This window comes from Ursus arctos, unplaced genomic scaffold (assembly GCF_023065955.2).
Source record: "Ursus arctos isolate Adak ecotype North America unplaced genomic scaffold, UrsArc2.0 scaffold_31, whole genome shotgun sequence".
NCBI classification, from domain to species: domain Eukaryota; kingdom Metazoa; phylum Chordata; class Mammalia; order Carnivora; family Ursidae; genus Ursus; species Ursus arctos.
This window is the reverse complement of record NW_026622997.1, coordinates 2,954,299-2,977,054: the sequence shown is the minus strand read 5'-3', so window position 1 is coordinate 2,977,054 and position 22,756 is coordinate 2,954,299. Positions and strand designations below refer to the sequence as shown.

Sequence of the window (22,756 nt, the reverse complement as noted above, 5' to 3'; positions counted from 1 at the left end):
TTTTAAAGATTTTATTTATTTATAAGAGAGAGAGAGTGAGCCAGCATAAGCGGGGGAGGAGTGGGGGGAGGAAGGACAAGCAGACTCCACAAGGAGCCCAACGTGGGGCTCAATCCCAGGACCCCGAGATCATGACCTGAGCCGAAACCAGGAGTTGGATGCTCAACCAACAGAGTCACCCAGGCGCCCCTCACCTGACAGAATTCTAATAAAGTCAGTTATTCAAAAAGTTACCCCAAAAACCTCTTTAAAAAAAGTTACTTCAAAAGCCACTTAAAAAAAAAAAAAAAGAATGATCATATCCAATTATGTTTCTTATCTATTAAGTATAAATGTCTATTTAATTCCCAGGATGTGTTCTTTGTGGCAATATGTTTGAAAATAGTAGCTGGAAACCTCTCTTACATCACATAGAAACAATGTATAAAAATTACTTCAAAAGCATAAAAACTTCTGTTTCTGGACCACAATGAAGTAAATACACTTATCTCTATTCTTTCTGCTAGGTACAACTAGAAATTCCGGACATTACCTATAAATTAAATAATAGACTGCCAAAGGTGGAGAGAAGGCAGGTTGGCTAACTAAACTTGAGAGCTGAGGAACAAGACAGTTCTGTGTTCTCTGGGTTTTCTTTTTACCTCATATATCCTGGATTTGGTGCTGAAGAAGTTGGCAATCTAGAAATGGCAAGGAGAGCAAATGAACAACAACAATAAAGACACAAAACAAGAAAAGCCTGATATTTCTAGCCAAAAGACCAAAGTTGACCTAGAAAGTAGAAAACTTAAGAAATAACCACTGTACTCCAGTGAAACACTGTGGAAAAAATTCTGCCTCTGCCTCCCCATCTCCCCAGGTATGAGGTTTCCGTGGAGGCCACATGGGGATCCTGGACTTCACTTTGTCATAAATAATGAGGCCCTTCTCCCCTCTCAGCATGTGGGAATCATTCAACTAGGATTTTAAAGCAGCCATCATAAAAATACTTCAATGAGCAATTGCAGACATACTTGAAACAAATAAAAAGCTGGAAAATCTCAGGGAAAAAAAATAAAAGTTGTAAAGAAGAACCAAATTCAAATTTTAGAACTGAAAAATACAATGACTGAAATAAAAATCTCCACAGATGGGCTCAACAGCAGAATGGAGAAGACAGAGGAAAAAATCTGTGAATCTGAAGATAGAAAAATAGAAATTACCCAATTTGAACAACAGAGAGAGAATAGACTGGGGAGAAAAATCATCATCAGAGACGTGTGGGAGAATGAAGATCTAACATTCTTGTCTTTGGAGAATCAAAAGGAGAGGAGAGAAGAGTGTGGTATTGGAGAAGTATTTGAAGAAATAATGCCCAAGAATTCCTAAATTTGACAAAAGATGTAAACTTACAGATTCCAGAAGCTACACAAACCCCCAGGTAGAGTAAACCCAAACCCATTCTTGCCATAAAACATCATAATCAAACCTACACAAACTAAACACGAAAAAATCTTGAAAGCAGCGAGAAAAACAAAGCCTACATAATACGGAAAAAACCAACTCAAATGACAGCAGATTTCTCATCAGAAACCACATACCAAATGGCAATGTCACATTTTTTAAGAGCTAAAAGTAGGGAACTGGTACTATCACTCTGAGTTTCATGTCGTTTAGGAATTGGTGCGGAAATAAAGACATTCTCAGATGAAGTAAAGTGGTATTTGTTGCTGGCATATCTCTCCATAGAAGAATGGCAGAAGGAAGTTCTTGAAAAAGAAAGGACATGATATGAGATTTTGGGAACATTAGGAAGGAAGAAAGATAAGAAAGAAATATGGGTAAATACAATTCTCTTGATTTCTAAATTATGTTTAGAAGCAAAATTTCTTACATTATCTGATGTAGTTCTTGCTGTATATAAAGGAACTATTTCAGATAATTATATTACAAACAAGAAAGGGTAAAAAGATTTAAAAGGAGACAAGCTTTGTAAGGTTGAACTGGTAACATGTAGATACCACTGGACGGTGATGTCCTGTGTGGGTAGTATCTAGGGCAACCACTAAGAAACTACCAAAGACGACAGATGAATCAGATTCAAACTCTCTCAAGAAAATATTCAAGTAGCCCACAGGAAAGCTGGAGCTAGAAAACAGAGGAATTGAACAACAGCGAGGGAAAAATTAAAAACAAACAAAAAAACCCACCAGAAAACAAAAAATAAAATGGCAAAGTTGAGGACTAACACGTATGGGAGAAAAATGTTTCCTAAAGCTTTTTAGAATCCTGGCTGGGTCTGATAATTAAACTGACAAAGATAAACTAGCAGGAGAAAAGCATACAAATTTTATTGGAATTTTTACATGTATTTCGAAGCCTTCCTAAAAAAATGAAGACCTAAAGAAGAGACCAAAGCAGGAAGCTTTTATACCTTTAGACAATGAAACAGATTTCTAAAGAACCAAAAAGGCAAAGGGGTTTGGACAATAGGGAGTAAATGGTGAAGAAGTAACAAGGTTTGTTCATATAGTCTTCTCAGCCCTAAATTCCCTGTTCCTGATAATGGTTTTCTAATCCTGCCTTTAGGTAAGAAGGGTGAGGGAGAGGAGGCCAAAGTAACCTTGCTTTGCTGTTTTCCCAGACATCTCTAGCTTAAGATATTCAGTATATCAAAGGGCCACCTTTTGGGGTAGTATGTCCTGAACCCCATCAATATCAATAATTGCATTAAATGTATACGGTCTAAATACATCCATTAAATAACAGAGATCGGCTGAGGGGATAAAAGTACATGCTCCAAATGTGGTAGGGGAGGAAAAATAATTTTCCCTCTACCCTTCTAGATTGTTAGCTGAGACTACCCCGTAATACAAGACAGACTAACAGGAGGAAACAGAGCTTTTTGAAAAAACAAAAAAACAAAAGTTTAATAACATGTGTACTTCCTGTATACAAGGGGGAGACCCAGGAAATACTGAGTAACACCTCAAACGGCCCAAGCCACCACCTTAAATACCATCTCCAGCTAAAGGCAAAAGATGTTTGGGGTGGAGGGTGGGGACGCCAGTTTTGGGAGGTTACTAGGCAAACCACAGTAAACAAGGCTATGGTTGTCAGGCAGATTTGTCTTCGCCTTCTCCAATGTGTTCCTACAGTTTTAGTCATCCTTCCTTTCCTGGCACAGACAAGAAAACACTCTTAGAAATGCAGATTTCCCTTGTATATGTAAATTTCTCTTACGAAAGGCTAACTCCTACTAGGTTTTCAAAGCTTATTTAATGTCTGCTATTTAAAAAAAAAAAAAAAATCAGTTTAGGTAATCCTTACGCCAAAGAGGCATATTTTAGGGTGGCAAATAATGTTCCCTTTCAGTGTCTACAGGAACTCACTTCAAATATAACTATATACACAAGTTGAAATTACAGGGTAGAGGAAGAGAAACCATGCAAATCCCAACAAAAGGAATCAGGGGTGCCTGTATTAATATAAGGTAAGTAAACCGGAGCAAAGAAAATTACCAAAGATAGAAAAGGACATTACAGAATGATAAAATGGTCAAACTAAAAAGAAAACCAAGCAATTTTTTTTTTTTTTTTAAGAGTTTATTTATTTACTTGACAGAGAGAGGGAGAGAGCCCAAGCAGGAGGAGTGGCAGGCAGAGGGAGAAGCAGCTTACCCACTGAGCAGGGAGCCTGATGTGGGGCTCCAACCCAGGACTCTGGGATCATGACCTGGGCTGAAGGCAGACGCTTAACCGACTGAGCCACCCAGGCGCCCCAAACCAAGCAATTCTAACTGTGTAAGCACCAAATAACAGCCTTACAAAATATGTGAGGCAAAAACTGGTAGAACTGCAAGGAGTGACCTGCAAATCCACAATTACAGGTAGACGGGCCAACACCCCTCTCAACAACTGATAGGACAGCTCTACAGAAAGTTAGCAAATATACGGAGCTCAACATGTGGCTTGTTTTCATCCGTAACCCAGCAATGGTAATGTAGAGATGGGAAAATGTTCCCTTCCTCCCTTCCAGGTTCTTTGGCTGGTTTAATAATTACATTTCAACACAGGGCAGACTAACAGGAGGAAAGCAAATATAATTTCTTATGTCTGGGAGCCCCACAAAGACATGAGACTCAAAGGCAGTGAGGCAATTGGGGCTTGTATGCCATCCTGAGCTAAGGAATAGGGTAGGGACCTGGGGCTTCGAAGGAGAAGTTGGCAATTCACAGGAAGGTAATTAAGAGTAGATGTTTGGTTAATCAGATGTTTGCCCCGCCTTTCAGTAAGTCTTTCAGATTAAAAAAAAAAAAAAAGTTATCCCTGACAATTGCTCTCTTTCTGTACTGTTAGTTAGGCAGCTAAGCGAGGCTCTAATGAGATGCCCAGAGACCAGCAAGGAGGAGGCCACGGCCGGCTGTGGGGAAGGTCGGTTGCCTGTCCTGGCCGCATCCACGAGCAGCCGGATCCCACCAGACAGGCCCAAGATGGCGGCGCCTCAACAGGAAACCCCTGAGCGAGTGAGGAAGAAAAAGCAGGGGGAGGCAGCTCTTTCTCTCTCATATCTCAAGAGTATACTTTTAACTTTAATAAACTTTCCCGCTTGTGTCCCTTGTCCTCTGTGTTGCATATCTGCCCTTGAATTCTTTCGTGTGACAAGACCAAGAATGTTTCGTCAAACTCTTTGGGATAGGCTGAGTGGAGGCTCCAGGGCCCAGGGTTTCCCTGTTCACCTGGCAATTCTCTATTAATTTTAAAAGAGAAGAGGAAATATGATCTCATATGACATTTATATTTCTATACGTATATAGACTTGCACAAAGTAAAATTTCCAGAAGATTGATGGCAAAAATGTCCTGGATAATTGAATTTCAGTTGCTTTTCATGTGTTTAAAATTATTTGTGGTGTTTATTATTTTAAAATAACGGGCAGGTATTGTTTTGCAAGGAAGTTAAAAAGATTTGACTTAAATGTGTATATTGTTTAACAGAAATGAAAAGCCAAGAAGAAAGACATCAAATGTGCAGATGTTGAAGACAGAACTGAGAAGTCTGTGTCCTCTCATCTGCCAGGAAGCAGGGCCAGGGCATTCCACTTCTAACTGTGCCCCCTTTCCCAAATCATAACCACTTTCTGGACTCCCTGTTATCTGTCTGTGGATCTTTCTTCTCTTTTCCAAATTCTCAACCTCCCTTCAAATTAAAAGTCTCTCCAACCCGTCTGTCTTGTTCCTGGCACCCAGAACTTAACCCAGAGCAGCTCCTCTTTCCCTCCCCCACAGATCAAGCTCTCCCTGTCTTGTGGTCATCTTTGTGGGATAGGAAGACAGGCAAAACTTCCCTTGGCTGCAAGGAGAATCAGGGAAGTAATACACGTTATTATTTTTCTCATTTGCTTTTTTACTCAGAAACTGCCTCTCTGGAGAAAACGTGGGTGCTTTATTAGGGAAGAGGGTGTATAAACCCTGGTAGAATCTCGCTTGGATGGCTTGCCTGCTGGCTCTGCTGTGTCCAAAGTCTGTGCCTCATCAGGTGCAGCTGGAGAGAGAGTATGAGGTTTTTTCTTTCTCACCACATCCCACTAGAAATCTGGAGTCTACCACAGAGTCCAGGCATCTGATTTTTCTTTTCTTTTCTTTTCTTTTTTTTTTTTTTTTTTTCAAATTCTCCGTTCACTTACTAGAGGTATTTAGTACGGATGGCAAAAAGGCCTAGGTCTGAGTTTACAAACCCCAGTTTAGTTTGAACTTGTCGGTTAGGGGTAAAGTTTTAGGTAAAGCATCAAATACTAGGAAGGAAGGGGAGCAGGGAGGGAGAGAGGACAGAGAGAAGAAAGGTAGAAAGCAAGCAGGCAGGTGAAAGTTTTGAAGGACAAGGTAATCCCTACCTCGGATCATTTTGAACAGCATAAGAAATATTACCACTCAGATCTCACCTCTCCAGGGGAAGAACATAAGGGTCAGCGATTCTTAAACCGTATCCTGAGTTTGATAATAAAAAAGGGGGGGGGTATGTCTTTTTATAATTATTAATTTTTAAGGCCGGGGTCTCGTTCACAACGATAAATTCTGTGTTGCTGAGACTCGAAGTACTCGTACAGATACAGAGGTCGGCTGACATGTGGGATCTGGGAAAACATCATTTGAATTTGCTTTGTAAAGGTGTCCTTTTAAGAAAATTCTACTGTACATTTAATTTCTTCATCTAAAGACACCGTTGTGTCAACTACATAAAATGCTCATAAACCGATGAAAACTAGTTTTCCTCCTTTTCATAGGCAGGCAGCAGCTACCCATTCTCCTCCCCTCCCCCAGTCCCGGACCTCGAACTGCCCCATTACCTCCTAGTCCTCCACTAAGGCCACTTTCTGTCTTTGGGAGATTATTTTTGGAGTCCGGGGTTCCTTGAAAAAGGTTTGCCGAGAAAAACCAGCACATCTTCCTCTCCGACCCGGGCCCTCCTCTAAGCCAGTGAGGTGACACGAGAGGGAAGAGCGGGAAATTCAAACCTTTTGTCCCTCCGAGAGCTGGAGGGCCATCCTTCCCGCCCTTCTAGTGGCATTCCCCAAAAGACAAGGACACTCAAAAAGGGAAGTGGAAGATCAGACTGCTGGGACGCAAGAAGAATTGAAACGGATTTAGAATAGCTATCGCCATCGGTGAACAATTCTAATGCGAAATTTCCTTTAATCTGTGAGCAAAGAGCTTGAGGTATACCCCAGAGGTGCCCACCGGAACCACAGGCGACGGTTTACTGTTTACCCAATGATTTAGGCCACGGAACTTGAGTCCAGGTATATAAGCCTCTACGTGCTCTTTCCGCCGCCCAGACGTAGCTTCTTCCCAATAAAAAATCAACCTGGGGGTCCCTATTCTGAAAACCTTCAACCACTACTTTACCCAACAGGAAAATATTTTTAGAAACGCAGACACTGGGAAGGGATGAGTGAGCACTTACAAGCATCCGGAGACTTAGGGAAAAACTTGAAACCTGGGCTGAAAAAAAAAAAAGAGGTGAACTAGCGCTTTTGGACATTACACCGCAGGACCATATTGCGCTTAAAAGTTACGGATCTTCCAAATCCATTCTTGGCTCTAGAATTGCTTCAACGACCGTCGTTTGCTTGGCTTTCTTAGGACTCAAGCTAGAGTAGCGCACGCCTGCACTTACACCGCTACAAAGTGGTATTATAGCTCTCTTTCGATAAAATGGGTGGCTCTGAAAAGAGCCTTTGGGGTTGATTATGCCTCGGAGCGCACTCACTTGGAGCTGGTGTACTTGGTGACGGCCTTGGTGCCCTCGGACACGGCGTGTTTGGCCAGCTCCCCGGGCAGCAGCAGGCGCACGGCCGTCTGGATCTCCCTGGACGTGATGGTCGAGCGCTTGTTGTAATGCGCCAGGCGCGACGCCTCGCCCGCGATGCGCTCGAAGATGTCGTTGACGAACGAGTTCATGATGCCCATGGCCTTGGACGAGATCCCGGTGTCGGGGTGCACCTGTTTCAGCACCTTGTACACGTAGATGGAATAGCTCTCCTTACGGCTGCGCTTGCGCTTCTTTCCGTCCTTCTTCTGCGCTTTAGTGATGGCCTTCTTGGAACCCTTCTTCGGGGCCGGAGCAGATTTCGAAGGCTCAGGCATGGTTTTTTTCCTAAGAACTGAAAAAACGCTAACCGCACTCACCAGAACAAAGGTTAGTGTCGTGAGGGGTCCGGAGCCCATTCTTTTATAGTTCTTCAATGCAAATGAAGTTTCAAGAATTGTTACTTCTGATTGGATAAAATCAGAACCACTTCGCTAAAGGGAGGGGTTTATGCAAATAAGGAATACACAGTCTCTCTTCCTATTGGATATATGGACTAACCTATTTAGACCAATGGAATAGCTTGTTAGCTCATCCCCTCGCTGCCTATAAAAAGACTTTGTTTTGCAGGAGGTACGTATATTTCTTAGTATTTCACAGTTTACGTGGTGGGATTAAGTTGTTTTAGTATGTCTGGCCGTGGAAAGCAGGGGGGTAAAACCCGAGCCAAGACTAAGACGCGCTCCTCGCGGGCCGGCCTTCAGTTCCCGGTGGGCCGTGTGCACCGTCTGCTCCGCAAAGGCAACTATTCGGAGCGGGTCGGGGCCGGCGCGCCCGTGTACCTGGCGGCCGTGCTGGAGTACCTGACGGCCGAGATCCTGGAGCTGGCGGGCAACGCGGCCCGCGACAACAAGAAGACGCGCATCATCCCGCGCCACCTGCAGCTGGCCATCCGCAACGACGAGGAGCTCAACAAGCTGCTGGGCCGCGTGACCATCGCGCAGGGCGGCGTCCTGCCCAACATCCAGGCCGTGCTGCTGCCCAAGAAGACTGAGAGCCACCACAAGGCCAAGGGGAAGTAAGGTCTAGCATAGACAGCACGTATCTTCTATTCTAATAGAGCAAATAAAAGGCTCTTTTTAGAGCCATCCATATATTCACAAGAAAAGCTGGTAACCAGTTAAGTTGGTAGAATCCGTCCTCAATGTATTTGTAAAAGACAAAATAGTGAAGACGTTGGGATCCAAAAAAACAGGCCGTCTACTGTAAACTTGGTACATACTACACCTAACTTCGCTACAAGAAGGTAAAGGGGCTGAAATGTACAAGCAGGAAGGAAATTCGCTTTTGACCAATAGTAAAGCCACAAGAGCTTTTCAGATTGTCCGTTTGAAGGAAAAACCGTTTTATTCAACAAAAGTCAGCGGTCATTTGTGGTCTAGTGTGTGTAACTAGCATTATCAGACCCAGTGCTCTACGTGTGATGTTCCAAATCTACCCAGGGACGCTGCCATGTAGTTTTATAGGACAAAACTCCGTATTAGGGGAGTTATAATCAGAGATCTAGGAAGTGGTAGTCCAAGCTACCCGAGATTTACTTCTAAATAACTAACCCAACTTAACTTCTAGAGAAGTTAAGACAAAAGTGTACTCAATGAAGTGTGCAGACCAGGATTGATAACCTCCGAGCCTGTAAAGATGGGGGACTCTCAGGTCCCATTTAGGTTTACAAAACCACACAAATTACATTTAACATACTTCTTAAATGACTGGTTAGGCCTACTGTACGTAGTGAAAGCATAAAACAATCTTTGAATATTAACACTGTAAAGAGGGAGAGACGTGGAGTAATTCATCCAATCAGATTCTCCAGTAATTAATCAACGTGGCTACAGTTCGACCAATGGTTTTATCGCGCGGTTCTTTTGAAAAATTACAAGACCAATCAGAATGCTTCTTACTGTATATAAAGGAATCTTCGCCTTTGCCCGCCAGGCTTTAGGTGTGTTTACAGTTTTTCCAAATGGCTCGCACAAAGCAGACGGCGCGCAAGTCGACGGGCGGCAAGGCCCCGCGCAAGCAGCTGGCCACCAAGGCGGCCCGCAAGAGCGCGCCGGCCACGGGCGGCGTCAAGAAGCCGCACCGCTACCGGCCCGGCACGGTGGCCCTGCGCGAGATCCGGCGCTACCAGAAGTCCACCGAGCTGCTGATCCGCAAGCTGCCGTTCCAGCGGCTGGTGCGCGAGATCGCGCAGGACTTCAAGACCGACCTGCGCTTCCAGAGCTCGGCCGTCATGGCGCTGCAGGAGGCGTGCGAGGCCTACCTGGTGGGGCTCTTCGAGGACACCAACCTGTGCGCCATCCACGCCAAGCGCGTCACCATCATGCCCAAGGACATCCAGCTGGCGCGCCGCATCCGCGGGGAGAGGGCATAAGACAAGCTTCTGGTTGCAAAAGGCTCTTTTCAGAGCCACCCACAATCTTTTAAAACAGCTGTAATTTCTAGTTCTAACTACCGAAACGCAATTTCGTTGCTACGAAAGGAACTTCTGACGTGGAATGTTTTAGGTATGAGGTATTCGAATGTTAAAGTACATTTTATCATTTCTGGGGTGACTTGAAGAATGCAGTTCTAATTTCTTGGAGCAGTTAGACAAGTTGTTTTCACAAGTACACAAGAAATAGAGGGCAAAATAAGCTCTTAGTTGGACTGACGTGTGCAGTTCCTTGAAACCCCTTATATTGATTACTTTTGCCTGTTCAGTTGGACTTCATCAAAGAGAACATTTAGTCACGTGGGTTTGTAGAGGGTCCAGACCATCCCCTGTAACAACTTTTATTCCATTTGGCATAATAGAAGTATATCTAATAGCATTATCAGTATCCATAACGTTTTCAGTAGTCCACAAAACATTTCATGTATCCTGACTCCAGAAATCTTGTATTGGTCTACCTGAGAAGGGCAGGTGATAGAGTGATAGAAACTGACTTCTGTACTCACCAGCGGAGACCCACTAAATACATATATGCAATAAGAAAGATTTGCCAATCATTATCCAAAGCTTGCCTATGCATCCTAAAATCAATGGGATTTGAGACTGACAGGTTGCTACCTAGAGTGTCTCTCCTACCCACGTCCCCTTTTAATAAATACAAAATCATTAACTAAAGTTAATTTCTTTAATTTTCTAAGTATAAATCATGCTAAACTGCTGGTAGCTCAAGGTTTTCTGAGGCCTAAAACTTACACAACTTGGCAACTCTTAACAAATTCAAAATTTAAAATACAAAACCAGACTGAATATTAATTTACATTGAAAGAAGAGCCAAATTCCAATTTTACAAAAATAAAACCATAGCCATCACAAAGTTCAGAAAAATAGCACATTTTATTAACTCTCAAATACACTATAATGTGCGTGGTTTCCTTTTCTTAGAATATTTTTGACTGCATATTGATTCCATTTTCACTTGAAAATTATTTTGGAAGGCAACCCTCTCAGGTCACCTCCCTCCTTGGGAACTTTGTGCTATCACTCAATAAACCTTGCTTTGCTGCCCACCCAAAAAAAAAAAAATTATATATATATATGGTATATTTTCTATATATACAGTGGGAGGAGAATTCAGTATTTCCTCCAGGGTAAATTGATCACAATTTGTTTTGTTCTCTTGATACCTTAGAACTGAGTTTCATCTTCAAAACATATCATTGGTAGCGTCATTTTTAAGATTGTTTTCGAATTTGGGAAATCCTTTGTCAAGCTTCTTTCATATGTGAGTTGTAAAATTTGGAAGGATTCTTCATGGACAGGCTTTCAGTTCTCTACACTGCCAATCTTGATTCATCCATGCTAGACACCTTTACTCTTACTGCGGTTGCTACAAAGACATAGATGTCGTTATCTAGTCCTACATCTCCTTGCCTGAAATCCAGGTAAGTTTGTCCGTGAGCAGTAGGAGTACGTTCCTTGAAACCATTCTTACATCCGATTGGCTAGAACTGAACTCTATGTGAGCACATCTGCAAATTGTTTACCTCGCTAACACTAAACTAAACATATATGAAGTAAAATTTCTCTTACACAAATCCAAATGTGTTCATCAATATCCCAGCATAATAAGGCAAAAGGTGAATTGTATTACGAAAGGGAAGATTGAGTGGCAATAAACAACAGGTTTAACCAGCTGTGAATAAAATATCTTAACATTGAAATTTTTAAAAAGAGAGAGAGAGACCAAGTGAACATACTCCCAAGAGGCCCTCTCAGGGCTTTGGAAGTACTGGGCTTAACATTTGAGTTTCATTAGCTAAAGGGTAAATGTGCTTCTGAGCAGTGGCTATGCTTTTCTAAATGATACAAGACCTTTCCCTGTCCCCCTACCACTCTAACACATCTCAGCAGAGAGCCCTAGGAGTGGAGAATCGCTGGTTTGGGATGACTCGTAGGCCTCTGGGATAATCCGAGCTTTGCTTTGCATGCTGCTTCGGATGGTGGTACCATTCTCAGAGATACCAGAAAGACAAAACTTCGTGGGGAGGATATAAAGTCAACTTCAAGCAATTTGAACACTTTCAGTGTAAATGTGAGTTCCCTGGGACAATGTTGCCAGGTTTATAGATCTATTCTGGACTGAATATCATCTTCCTTTAGAGAGGTCCCCATAGGAAGAGCAATAAAACCATGTTTTCACTGGAATCAGTCTAATAGCTAACATTCATAGTTTTCCATGGGTCAAGTACCATGTGAACTGATTGGCCTGAATTGTTCTCTATCATTCTATACCTTTTTTTTTTTTAAAGTGGGCTTCACACCCAGCATGGGGCCCAATGCAGGGCTCAAATTCACGATGACTAGATTAAGACCTGAGCCAAAATCAAGATTCAGATGCTCAATTGACTGAGCCACCCAGGTGCCCCTATACCATTCTTAATACAACACGGAAAGTCAAGTTCTCTCACTGTGTCCATTTTATAGAGGAAGAATATTAGCCTAAGAGATTTTAGTTAATTGGCTAAATTCATACTACTAATAAGTATTATTGACAGGCAATCTCACAGGAAACCCACACTCTAAATATCTTCTGATCAATAAGATTGCCCAGAAAGGGATTCTTAGATTTAGTTGCTCCTCGAGGGTAACGTCTCACAGATTAGGCTGGATGGGTAGGAGATACAGTGGCCTGGCTTGGGCTAACTTCTGTTGTCAGAGTCCTCTGCTCAATGGCCTGGTATGACATGAAGTGGGTAGGATGAGTAGAACCATCATGTCTTAGGGATGCTCTCTGGCCTTCAGGACCAGCTCAGAATAATCATTTCCTTGGAAACATCTGGATTCTGCTACAGAGCAAGTATTTGCTTGTGTCTTCCCCACAGTATTTACTATGGAGCTATATCGTCCAAGACAGTCGCCACTAGCCATGGATGGCTATTATGCATTTGAAATGTGACTAGTCCAAATTGGGATGAGCTTTCAGGGTAAACTACATAGCAGGTTTCAAAGAGCTGTCTGAAAAATAGAATTTAAAAATCTCCTTAATATTTTTTGTATTAGATAACTAGTTGAAATAATATTTTTTTATTTTTTTTTTAAAGATTTTATTTATTTATTTAACAGAGATAGCCAGCGAGAGAGGGAACACAAGCAGGGAGAGTGGGAGAGGAAGAAGCAGGCTCACAGCAGAGTAGCCTGATGTGGGGCTCGATCCCATAACGCCGGGATCACGCCCTGAGCCGAAGGCAGGCGCTTAACCGCTGTGCCACCCAGGCGCCCCAGATAACTAGTTGAAATAATATTTTTATCATTGTGAGTTAAAATAATATGAAAATAGATTTTATTTGTTTCTTTTTTACTTTTTTAAATGTGGCTACTAGAAAATGTCAAATAACCTATATAGCTCTTATTGTACTTCTGAGGAAAAACACTAGCGTACAGAGGATAATTACACTGGCTCACTGATCGGAAACTAACTAGGTACATTCTTAATATCACCAAGCCCCAGGATTAATGACACTTACCTCAAAGTGCTGTGACAAAGTGATAATAAGTGGAGAGTGCTGAGCAGCAATGCTTGGCACATTGTACATTAGAGCTCAGGAAATGCGAGCTCTCAAAGCTATTGTTTCCACTGTGCCCTAAATCCCTGCTCCACTGTGAAATCCTCTAATGATGTAATCTTGCATCTCCTGGACCTGTTCATCTCTGGCATGAATTTCAACCCAAAGTTACTGTCTACGTTTCCCTTAGGCAAAGAATGATACCTAGAACTTTGCCTGTGAGAAGGAATAGGATATTTAATTTTTCAGCCATGAGAGCACTGTGTATGGGCAGGAAAAAAAAAAAAAGTTTGGTATAATGTGTTACAAGTAGCCTTTAATTTCTGCGTTACTCATGCTTTTGTCATACACGGACATGAGATCATGAATTTCATTGCTGAATTATCAATCACAGTTTAGTTTATGCAGTACTCATTGACGGTTTTATCCAATCAGCTGTGTTTGGGCAATTATTTGAATATATTATTGCTATTATCAATATGATAATAATGAGTATTGAAAATAATATTAATAATGTCAAAATAAAATATAGACTTCATAAAATAGAAATCAAGACAAGGACCTTTTTCTTAGAGTGGACAAATTAGAGTCTAATGAATGGCTTATGGAATGAGGCTTAAGCCAGTCAACTTTGTGAACACTGGTGAGGGAATGGAACAAAATCAAAGAAACATTGATGAAGATTGTATCCAAAGTCTGGGCAAAATTAGAGATTTTTATTACAACTTTTAGCTCTCTGTGAATGAACTCTCCCTTTACCCTTACTAGAAAAGGGCGATATTTGTTTTTGAGGAATACATTTCATTTGAAAGTAAAGGACACCCGTTACCTGTGCAGATCTGTTTGCAAGAGACAGTCAATGTTAGGAACGATTGCAAGTATATAAACTCAAAAGGTGTGTGGACTTGAAAGCATTTGAAGGAGAAAGGGAGCACAGATATGCAGTATGCTATAACCATAAGCACTAACTGTGATTATATTTGCAGTGTCTTAATTAAGTCTCCTGGTTGCTAAAACTTGACCCGACCTGAGCCAAGCAAGGTGACCCCAGCGGCAGGAGTTCAGATGGGCAGGAGAACCAAGAAGTCCAATGTCAGGAACCCAGAGAACACCCCTCTATGCATCTCTCCTCTCTGCTCTGTACTTGGTTCCGTTCTGCTCTTTTTATTCACCAGACTTCTTGGTTTCTCCTACAGAGTGTCTAAGAAGGCAGTTCCCTGGACATCAGGTCATCTCAGTTTCTGACTCAATTCCAGTTTTTGGACAGAAAATTTTTGATGGTTCATATTGGCCCAATGCCCTTTGGACCAGTCAACCATCCTTTAAGGTCAGGCACTTCAACAAAAGTTTAGGCCACAGAGGACAGTATATACTAACACACTGACATGCAAGCTTTAAGCCAAAGGTGAGGTTAGAGAAGACCAGGATATTTGGGACCAGAGGGCATTCTAGAGTTTTATTGTCCATATGGTTGCCACAAGCCACACATAGTTAACTGAGCTCTTCAAACAGGCTAGTAGGAATTCAGATATGCTGTCTGCATAGTTTACAAAGACATATGAGAAACAAAAAAATGTGAAATGTCTCATAAATATTTTTACATTGCTTTTAAGTTGAACGAGAATATTTTGGATGTATTAGCTTAAATAAATTGTTATTAAAATTTATTTCACTTGTTTCTTTTTTCTTTTATTTGGCTATAGACAGCACTGTTCTAGAGGTTGTTAATTCACACAGGCATAGATCTCTTCCATAACTGGGTATCTTCTTGAATGTGCACTTTATAGGATGCTGGTCCTCAAGGAATCTCAAATCTCATAGGTTGCCATTTCAACAGCAACAAAGACCACAAAATATCTGGGAGTAAAGGTAATGGGAAATATGAAGATAATATTTGGAGAAAATTTGCAACATTCTCCTCAGGCACAAAATATTTGGGGGGAAAAAGTGGAAAAACATAAAATGTTCTTGAATAGGAAAACTCATTGTCTCCCCCAAATTAATTTGTAAATTTAACAACAACCCAAAGAAACTACTGAGGGCTTTTTATGCCTAATGGAGGGATGAAGAGGTGGGAGGGAGCAAGCATCTTAAATTCATTTGGAAAAACAAAATCAACAAAAAGAGAATAACCAGGAAATTCTGAGAAAGAAGAGCAACGAGAGGGAATGAGCTTTATCAGCTATTAGTCACAACATCTCAGTTTATTAAACATTCCATTTTTATTTTAATACCTTCTATAGATCATATATACTCAGCATTGAAAATAGTTCTGTGAACAATACTTAACAGTGTGATCACACTTGAGGTATGGCCAAGAAAGATCAAGGGAACAAAGTAGAAAACCAACAATTACTCCACCTACCCACGGTATTTAGCCTACAGAAAGGCGGCCTCTCAAAATGGGGGAGGGGGGCAGACACGGAAGGGTTGTATACATTTACTAAACCTTACAACAAAATAGAGGCTCAATCGTTTTAAATGTGAAATTAACAGCACAAAAATTACTGGAAGAAACCATGGGAAAATTGTCTTGGTGAGTGCGCGCGCGCTCTGCGCCCTCAAAGCGGAGGTCTTTCTATTCACAAGGGACTTTGGAAGCGTCCCCACTGTGCTGGGAGGGGCGGTGCGGGCAGGGATGACACTCGTGGTCACTACCAGTAAGGGGGGAACGAATCCAGATTAACGACTAGATCCGTCATCTTGGCAACGGACGAAGAGCTGAGCTGCAGGTCCCAGAAGCCCCTATTCCGGGAACTCGTCTCAAGAAAATATGTGTGCGCCAGAGTAAAAACAGGACTAGGACTTTCTCTGTCCAGAAGAAACGCCGCGAATATAAAAGAACCCACAGAGAACACTGTGACTATAAACGAAAGCCCCTCATCAGAGAGACCGCCCCCAGACACGCCTACGTTTCCAACAGTTTACCTGTATTTTGTCCTCGCGTCCAAACTGTTGGGAGTGGGGACCGCACCGCAATGCCTTCAAACGTCTCCGGTCTTTAGATGTTGACGTGTGCCTGAAACGACGCTCGTGACCCGCTGCCAGGACAAAATGGCCGACGAAAAGTTGTTTTTGATGCGCTCGAATCCGTCACGCCTCCGTCCAAAGACGCACGAGGCGAGGAACAGGAGGCGCCGGTCCAGCCGTGCGCCTGGGCAGAGTCGCCGCTGCGCGTCTTTTCAGACGCGGTACTTGGTGGCCGCGGCGCACGGGCTTGCGCACGAGAGCGCGGGGCACGGGCGCCTGCCCCCTCTCCTCCCGGGCCGGTGCTGCCCCGGACACACCGGCTTGATTTTCCAAAACATGGGAAGTGTCCGAAAGGCCAGATACACGCTCCCTTATCAACCGGAAAAGCCAAGATCAACCCACTAGAAGCCAAACATACATAGAATACACAGGAGGCCGGACGCCACCCAATAAAACGCACGACGAAAATCATGGGCTGGAGGAGCGGGCCAACCCGCGAGCAGGGCGGGACTTTTGAATGACTTTCCAACCCAATCGAGGTATCCCTGCAGACAGACTGGCTGGCTGGGTTTGAGCTTGTTTTCGATGCACCCGGCACGGGGCGGGGCTGGCGGACGAGCGCGCGCCTCGGGACAGCGCTTCCGCACTGCCGCCGGGGAAGCTACCCCCGGCACCGCAGGGCAGGGGACGGGCCCACGGACGCGCACAGGGACCCCTCCGCCCCCCTCGCTCTCTTCCGGTCGGCGCGAGCCCTTAATTGCCAACCACACCCCCCGCAACCCTCTTCCAGAGCTAAAGGTAAAGAGGAAAAGAGAAGGGTGAGTAAACAATGTTCAGCTCTTTCTCGGAGATAGTGGTGGCTCTGAAAAGAGCCTTTTTGGGGTTTAGAAGCAGACGTTCAACCACCTACTTCTTTTTGGGTGCAGCCTTCTTGGGCTTGGCCACCTTGGGCTTGGCAGTCTTGGGCTTCACAGCCTTCCCTGCGCTCTTGGTGGCCTTCTTGGGCTTGGCAGCCTTCGCTTTCTTCGGACTCTTGGCCACTTTCTTGGCGACAGCCGCCGCCGCGGGCTTTTTCGCCTTCTTGGGGGTCTTCTTGGCGCTCTTCTTGGGGGCGCTCGCCCCCGCGGCCTTCTTGGGTTTCTTGGCCGCCGCAGCCGCCTTCTTGGGCTTGGCCGCGCCCGCCTTCTTGGCTTTGGGCTTGGCTTCCCCGGAGGCCGCCTTCTTGTTGAGCTTGAAGGAGCCCGAGGCGCCGGTGCCCTTGGTCTGCACCAGAGTGCCCTTGCTCACCAGGCTCTTGAGGCCCAGCTTGATGCGGCTGTTGTTCTTCTCCACGTCGTAGCCGGCGGCCGCCAGCGCCTTCTTGAGCGCGGCCAGGGACACGCCGCTGCGCTCCTTGGAGGCGGCGACGGCCTTGGTGATGAGCTCGGACACCGGGGGCCCGGACGCCTTGCGGCGCGCCCCTGCAGGCTTTTTGGCCGCCTTCTTCTTCACTGGGGCCTTCTCCACAGGGGGGGCGGCGGCGGGAGCGGCGGGAGCGGTCTCCGACATGCTGAGGCTCTCAGACTGGGTACAAGTGGCAGAGCGCCGTGGGTGCGCCGGGGCCGGAACGCCGTATATATAGAGCGCAGGCGCGCGCTGATTGGTGCTCCGCTTGCCCGCCCGGCTGGCAGGCTCCGAGCAGCCGCCGTGCGCCCAAGTTGTGTTTGTTCCACTTCACAAAAGGGGGAAAATGTTAAAATGCCCCGCACCAAATCTCCCGGCTTTGGTCGGGAAAGGATCCGAGAAGCCTCAGGCTTCGTGCTCTCCATTTATTTTTTCCTCAAGCCCAAAGACAACGCGTCCAGGCGCCCCCAACTCCCCCAACTCCGAGGGAAGTCCAGGACAGTCGGAGACTACTTTCTGTTTTTCTTCTAAATTACCTGTTCGCTCCTTTGCCCCTGAAAGTTCTTTTTCTCAGAGGTGGTTGGGCACATGCTTCCCTTCTTCGGGAGACAAAAACGAAATGGTTTCCAGCTAAGTTTTCACGATAATTCTGTTTCTTCGCAAGGGAAGTAACACAGGTCCTCTGTGAATTCTGCGCACAGACCCACAGGAACCGCGGACTGGGACAAGGATTCCCGGGCCAGTCCAAAGCCATTAGGGTTGGATGAAAGGGGGTCCATAAGCCTTAGGGGGTGTCCAGGATCGTGGGGGGTTAGAGACTTAAATCTTAGACTTGAAGACATTGAAATTCTTTATCAAATCCGTGTTTTCACAGATGGGGGCGGGGCACTCTTCACTTCTCCAAAGGCGAGAAATTGGGCAGTTTTTAAAAAGGTTCTAGGTTCCCCTCTGGGTTGTGCAAGGCAGGGGGTCTGACCCTCAAGAATAGGGATAATGAGGGAAGAAGGGAGACCCCCTAAGTCTCCAAAAAAAAAAAAAATCCTCAATAGACTTGGCAGCTATAGACATTGAGATTATCTGTTTTCAAAGAAAACAAACATTTATTTATTTATTTATTTTTATATGCTCCAGTAAAGGGATGAATTTCAGCACATGAAAATTCTAGGTTATATCCAGTAACAATATCTAACACATGTTATGCTGTAGAAGGACTCTAACTGGGAATTCAAAGATCTGGATGGAAGTAAAACAGCTGACTTTACTGTGATACGCTTTTATCAGATGAGCTATGTATTTGAAGTTCAGCAAAATAGATGGCAAAATTTTAAATAGAAATAGAGGGAAAGTACTGGGGCATATAAATTATTACACCATTTTTTGTTGTTGATAAGAACACCTCTTCTCATCCCCCCTAAAGTGGGTCTTACATATTCTGTTCTCAAGTTTGCTTTACTTCTTTAAGGTTTGTTAACTTCATATTTCAGCCTTTGGTTGCAAGCAGCTTCAATTTTTTCTTGAGAGAAAAAGCTGAATAAACTTACTACTCATGTATGTAATGTAATTATAAACTTATATTTAGGGACAAAGGAAGTGTTACAACTTACTAGAAATTCCCATTCAAATATACAGCGACATGAAAATATGTATGAAAGATATCTGCCTTCGCTTGTGATCAAGTTGTACAACTTAAGTTCAGTGATGAATAAAAAATGAGGCATCTGTTAGACTAAAGATAACTCCATGGTTTTATTGAACAGCATTTGTTCAACATTTGGAAATTGTCTGTACTACTGATCATGTCCTCTGGGAATTAGCAGGCTAATAAGATTAGTGATGGATGAATTAGCAGCCATAGAAAACTACTTTAGACCTGCCATCCCTCACTGTGACTTAGGGTATAGGAATTGTAAGAAGTTATTGAAAGTGTTTGAACAACTAAAGCACTTTTATCATACTAATATACTTTGGTAACAAAATAACAAAACAAAATAAGAGCGTGCCACTTTGCTCTGATTCTCTGTGCAATGAGATCCCCTCCTTTGCCCCGCCCCGCCCCCACAGGCATCTGAAATTCAGTAAAGTGTGCTTTACCACCAGGAAAGTAGCAGTGGAAAGTCTCGATTACCAGGTCACTGGACTTCCCTTCACTATAAACTGATGTCCTGATTTATAAAACAGTAGCATGTAAATTTGATTACTGTGATTCAGTTCTCTAATATGATCACTCAGGTTGAATCAACCAAAACACATCTCCCTACGTGCAAATCTGATGTCCAGATCTCAAGTCAGAGAAACAAGTAACCCGTCTCCAGATCCCAGTAACTTGTGTTGAGAAAAAGTATCCAAAACTTAAAAACAAGGGAAAACTCTTTCTTCGTGTCCTTCCCATCCTTCCCATCCTTCCAAGCTGTATTCGAAAATTGTCTAGGTTCGTTTGTGGGTCATTCGATGCTCTAGGGCAATGCTCTGCGATAAAATAGAACGTGAATCATGTGTAATTTTAAGTTTTCTAGTAGTTGCATTGACGAAAGTAAAAAGAAACAGGTGAATTTAATTTTAATAATATATTCTACTTCTCTCAATCTATCCAAATTATGACCATTTCAACATGTAATCAATATTTTAAAAAATAAGATAGTTTATATTCCTTTTTTTTTTTTTCACATGGCAAGTCTGCAAATCTAGTGTATTTTACGTTCGTGGAACATTCCATTTCAGACTAGCCACCTTACAGGCGCTCATTGGCCACATGGGATTACTAGTTACCATTCTGGACGGCCCGGCTTTCTAGAAGGTAACTGACTTCATATTTACTCTTTGATTAGGTCCAGAATATGTAAAATTAGGCATTCACTTGTAGAAGATCGATACACTAATAAGGGTTTTGTCCAGTCGAGAGGCAAATGAACTCTCTCCAGTAGAAAAGATAGCCCTAAAAGTGATGACTGCTCTGCCTCATAGAACATTAACCAGTTTCGTACCTTCCCGCATTCTTTCTTTTCCTGACTGAACGCGTTATTTCATTCTCCTGTACCCTGCCTCGACCTAACTTTGTCATCCTGGTACTCCCTCGTTAATGACTTACAACATTCTTTGTCCCGTGCATGAGCCTGCTGTAAGCAGTACTTGTAGGACATGTCTGTTTTTAACTTCTTGAAGATTATACTTTGACACCTGGTTAGTTGGTTTGTTCCAAGTGCTCCACATCGGAATCTTTAGAAACCATTCTAGAAATCAGAAGACACAAAACTTTTTGGCCATCGACTTTAAAGTAACCTTAGATCTGGTAGGTGTGTCATGGAGTCTCGGGCTTTGAAATAAGATTGAACAAGCCTGTGAGCAACAGAAAGCCTAATAAAATTAGCCCCAAGGGAAAATTCAGGTCAAGGTTGTGGTCTTCCCATTCAAGACTGCTGACCACAAGGTAGCCAACAATAAACTTAGAACACAAATATTGCAATGCGATAAATTGTGTATTCTTGTATTTACACACATTCTGAATATTACGGATTGGCTAATTGTTTTCATGTTCTTCAGGTCTGGAAAGCTGGTAAACAAAATTAAATATGCAGAGCCGAACGTCAAGTCCAGAAGACTGTAATGGCAGCTGGACAGAGCGCGCGGGGGAGAGAGACTTGAACAGCAAGAAATACACAAGGACAATGAGAGGAGTTGCTGGGGCAGGTGTATGGATCCTCTTCACCATGACAGACGAGGGTTCTGTCTGCTTCTGAAGGTAGCTAACCTGATATTCGTGAACCTTGTTACAGGCCCCAACTGGGAGATTAAAAGCTGCTTCTTCCTGACTCACCAATGGATGAGGCCAATAATAGCAGCCACTCCCCTGGCCTGCCGGCTCAAGAGTATAAATGGTCAGTGCTTTGTTCCGCTGTGAGGTTGATGATACAGGGCAGCCGGAGAAAAAGTACGTAGGAAAGAGTTTCAGGAGATCCGCAGCCTAAAGAAGTTTGTAGGCTCTCCAGTCTGTTTGCTTGTTTCAGCCCCACAAACCATTCCGACGAACAATCCAGTCTCTGCAGGCAAATAGCCAACATTTAGGTCATCAGACCTGAGCCAAAATGTTTCCCGCACCAGCCTGTGGGCACCTTAAGGGCTGAGACTACTGTTTCTGTATGTTTATTTCCTGACACATCCTTAAAAGACATTGGGGAAGCAGACGGAGAACGTAATGTTAAAGCACAGAATAACAAATACACGGAGAGTATCACCAAGGGAACGAGCCCTAACATTTTGGAATTGCTCCTACGACCACGTAAGTGACGCAGGAAACGAGGTCATCCATAGCCCCCTTACTCTGAAAGCTTGTTTTCAAATGACTTTAAACTGTTCTGAAAGTCAAATCTCCCCTCAAAAGGAAAGGATTTATCAATAGTGAGAATATATACGTTGTTACAGCTTCCCAGTCTACACCCATGATAAAGGTGATCAGAATGCAGGAGATGCAGACATATTTTAGGCAGTAGCCTGAATGAACATAGTAATGAGCATAGAGCCTTACATAGTGACTATTTTGGAGGAAACGTGGACACACAGGTTTTGATAGATTTGTTAGGATATATTACTGCTTTTTTATTCCTAGCCCATCACGATGCCACGCGTGAGCTCTGCACACGCAAGGCTCTTGTCAAGCAGAAGACTCAGAAGAGATCATAGAAACAAAGATCAGCCCAGCAAGTGCCTCCTCTCAAGGAATGATAACTGGCGTGACTGACACACAGCGTCATTATCGTACAATGCGATATGTCTGATCAGAAAGACCCAAACCACGGAGAGAACAGAAGAATAAAAAATTAAAATATTCATGCGCTGGTTACACCTTTGCCTTCCAGTCCTTACCAATCCGGTTGGGAAAATAAGACATCAGAGTTCAGCCTAGAGCAGTGGTTCCCAAACTTCTAGATTTCAGGACCCCTTCACACTCCTAAAAGTCAGTAGGGCCCCCCAGATTTCATTAATGAAGGTTACACGTATAGACATATGAACTACTTTAGAAATAAAAACTGAGTGTTAAATTAATTTAATAATGTGTATCTATATTT

At 43.4% G+C, this 22,756-nt stretch overlaps 4 protein-coding genes and 1 long non-coding RNA gene across 5 annotated transcripts; 3 read left to right on the top strand and 2 right to left on the bottom strand.

The window, feature by feature from the left end:
• Positions 1–7,193: 7,193 nt before the first annotated feature.
• On the bottom strand, positions 7,194–7,689 carry LOC113264272 (histone H2B type 1-B). Its single transcript, XM_026511196.3, has one exon. It carries the CDS (start codon positions 7,622–7,624, stop codon positions 7,244–7,246), a length of 381 nt encoding a protein of 126 aa, XP_026366981.1. The 5' UTR covers positions 7,625–7,689; the 3' UTR covers positions 7,194–7,243.
• Positions 7,690–7,924: 235 nt separating this feature from the next.
• Positions 7,925–9,207, top strand: LOC113264280 (histone H2A type 1-B-like). The gene has a single exon (XM_026511205.4). The coding sequence runs from the start codon at positions 7,976–7,978 to the stop codon at positions 8,366–8,368; it is 393 nt and encodes a 130-aa protein (XP_026366990.2). The 5' UTR covers positions 7,925–7,975; the 3' UTR covers positions 8,369–9,207.
• Positions 9,208–9,274: 67 nt separating this feature from the next.
• On the top strand, positions 9,275–9,764 carry LOC113264273 (histone H3.1). Its single transcript, XM_044388651.3, has one exon. The coding sequence runs from the start codon at positions 9,310–9,312 to the stop codon at positions 9,718–9,720; it is 411 nt and encodes a 136-aa protein (XP_044244586.1). The 5' UTR covers positions 9,275–9,309; the 3' UTR covers positions 9,721–9,764.
• Positions 9,765–12,865: 3,101 nt separating this feature from the next.
• Positions 12,866–22,733, top strand: LOC113264303 (uncharacterized). Its single transcript, XR_003319600.4, has 3 exons — positions 12,866–17,131; positions 21,234–21,432; positions 22,297–22,733. It is a non-coding gene; the product is annotated as an uncharacterized LOC113264303 (long non-coding RNA).
• On the bottom strand, positions 15,547–18,729 carry LOC113264268 (histone H1.2). Its single transcript, XM_048225544.2, has one exon. The coding sequence runs from the start codon at positions 17,859–17,861 to the stop codon at positions 17,220–17,222; it is 642 nt and encodes a 213-aa protein (XP_048081501.1). The 5' UTR covers positions 17,862–18,729; the 3' UTR covers positions 15,547–17,219.
• Positions 22,734–22,756: the final 23 nt, after the last annotated feature.

Bases quoted from the DNA above. Each gene is read 5' to 3' on its own strand.
- LOC113264272 (XM_026511196.3), bottom strand. From the start codon at position 7,624: ATGCCTGAGCCTTCGAAATCTGCTCCGGCCCCGAAGAAGGGTTCCAAG.
- LOC113264280 (XM_026511205.4), top strand. From the start codon at position 7,976: ATGTCTGGCCGTGGAAAGCAGGGGGGTAAAACCCGAGCCAAGACTAAG.
- LOC113264273 (XM_044388651.3), top strand. From the start codon at position 9,310: ATGGCTCGCACAAAGCAGACGGCGCGCAAGTCGACGGGCGGCAAGGCC.
- LOC113264268 (XM_048225544.2), bottom strand. From the start codon at position 17,861: ATGTCGGAGACCGCTCCCGCCGCTCCCGCCGCCGCCCCCCCTGTGGAG.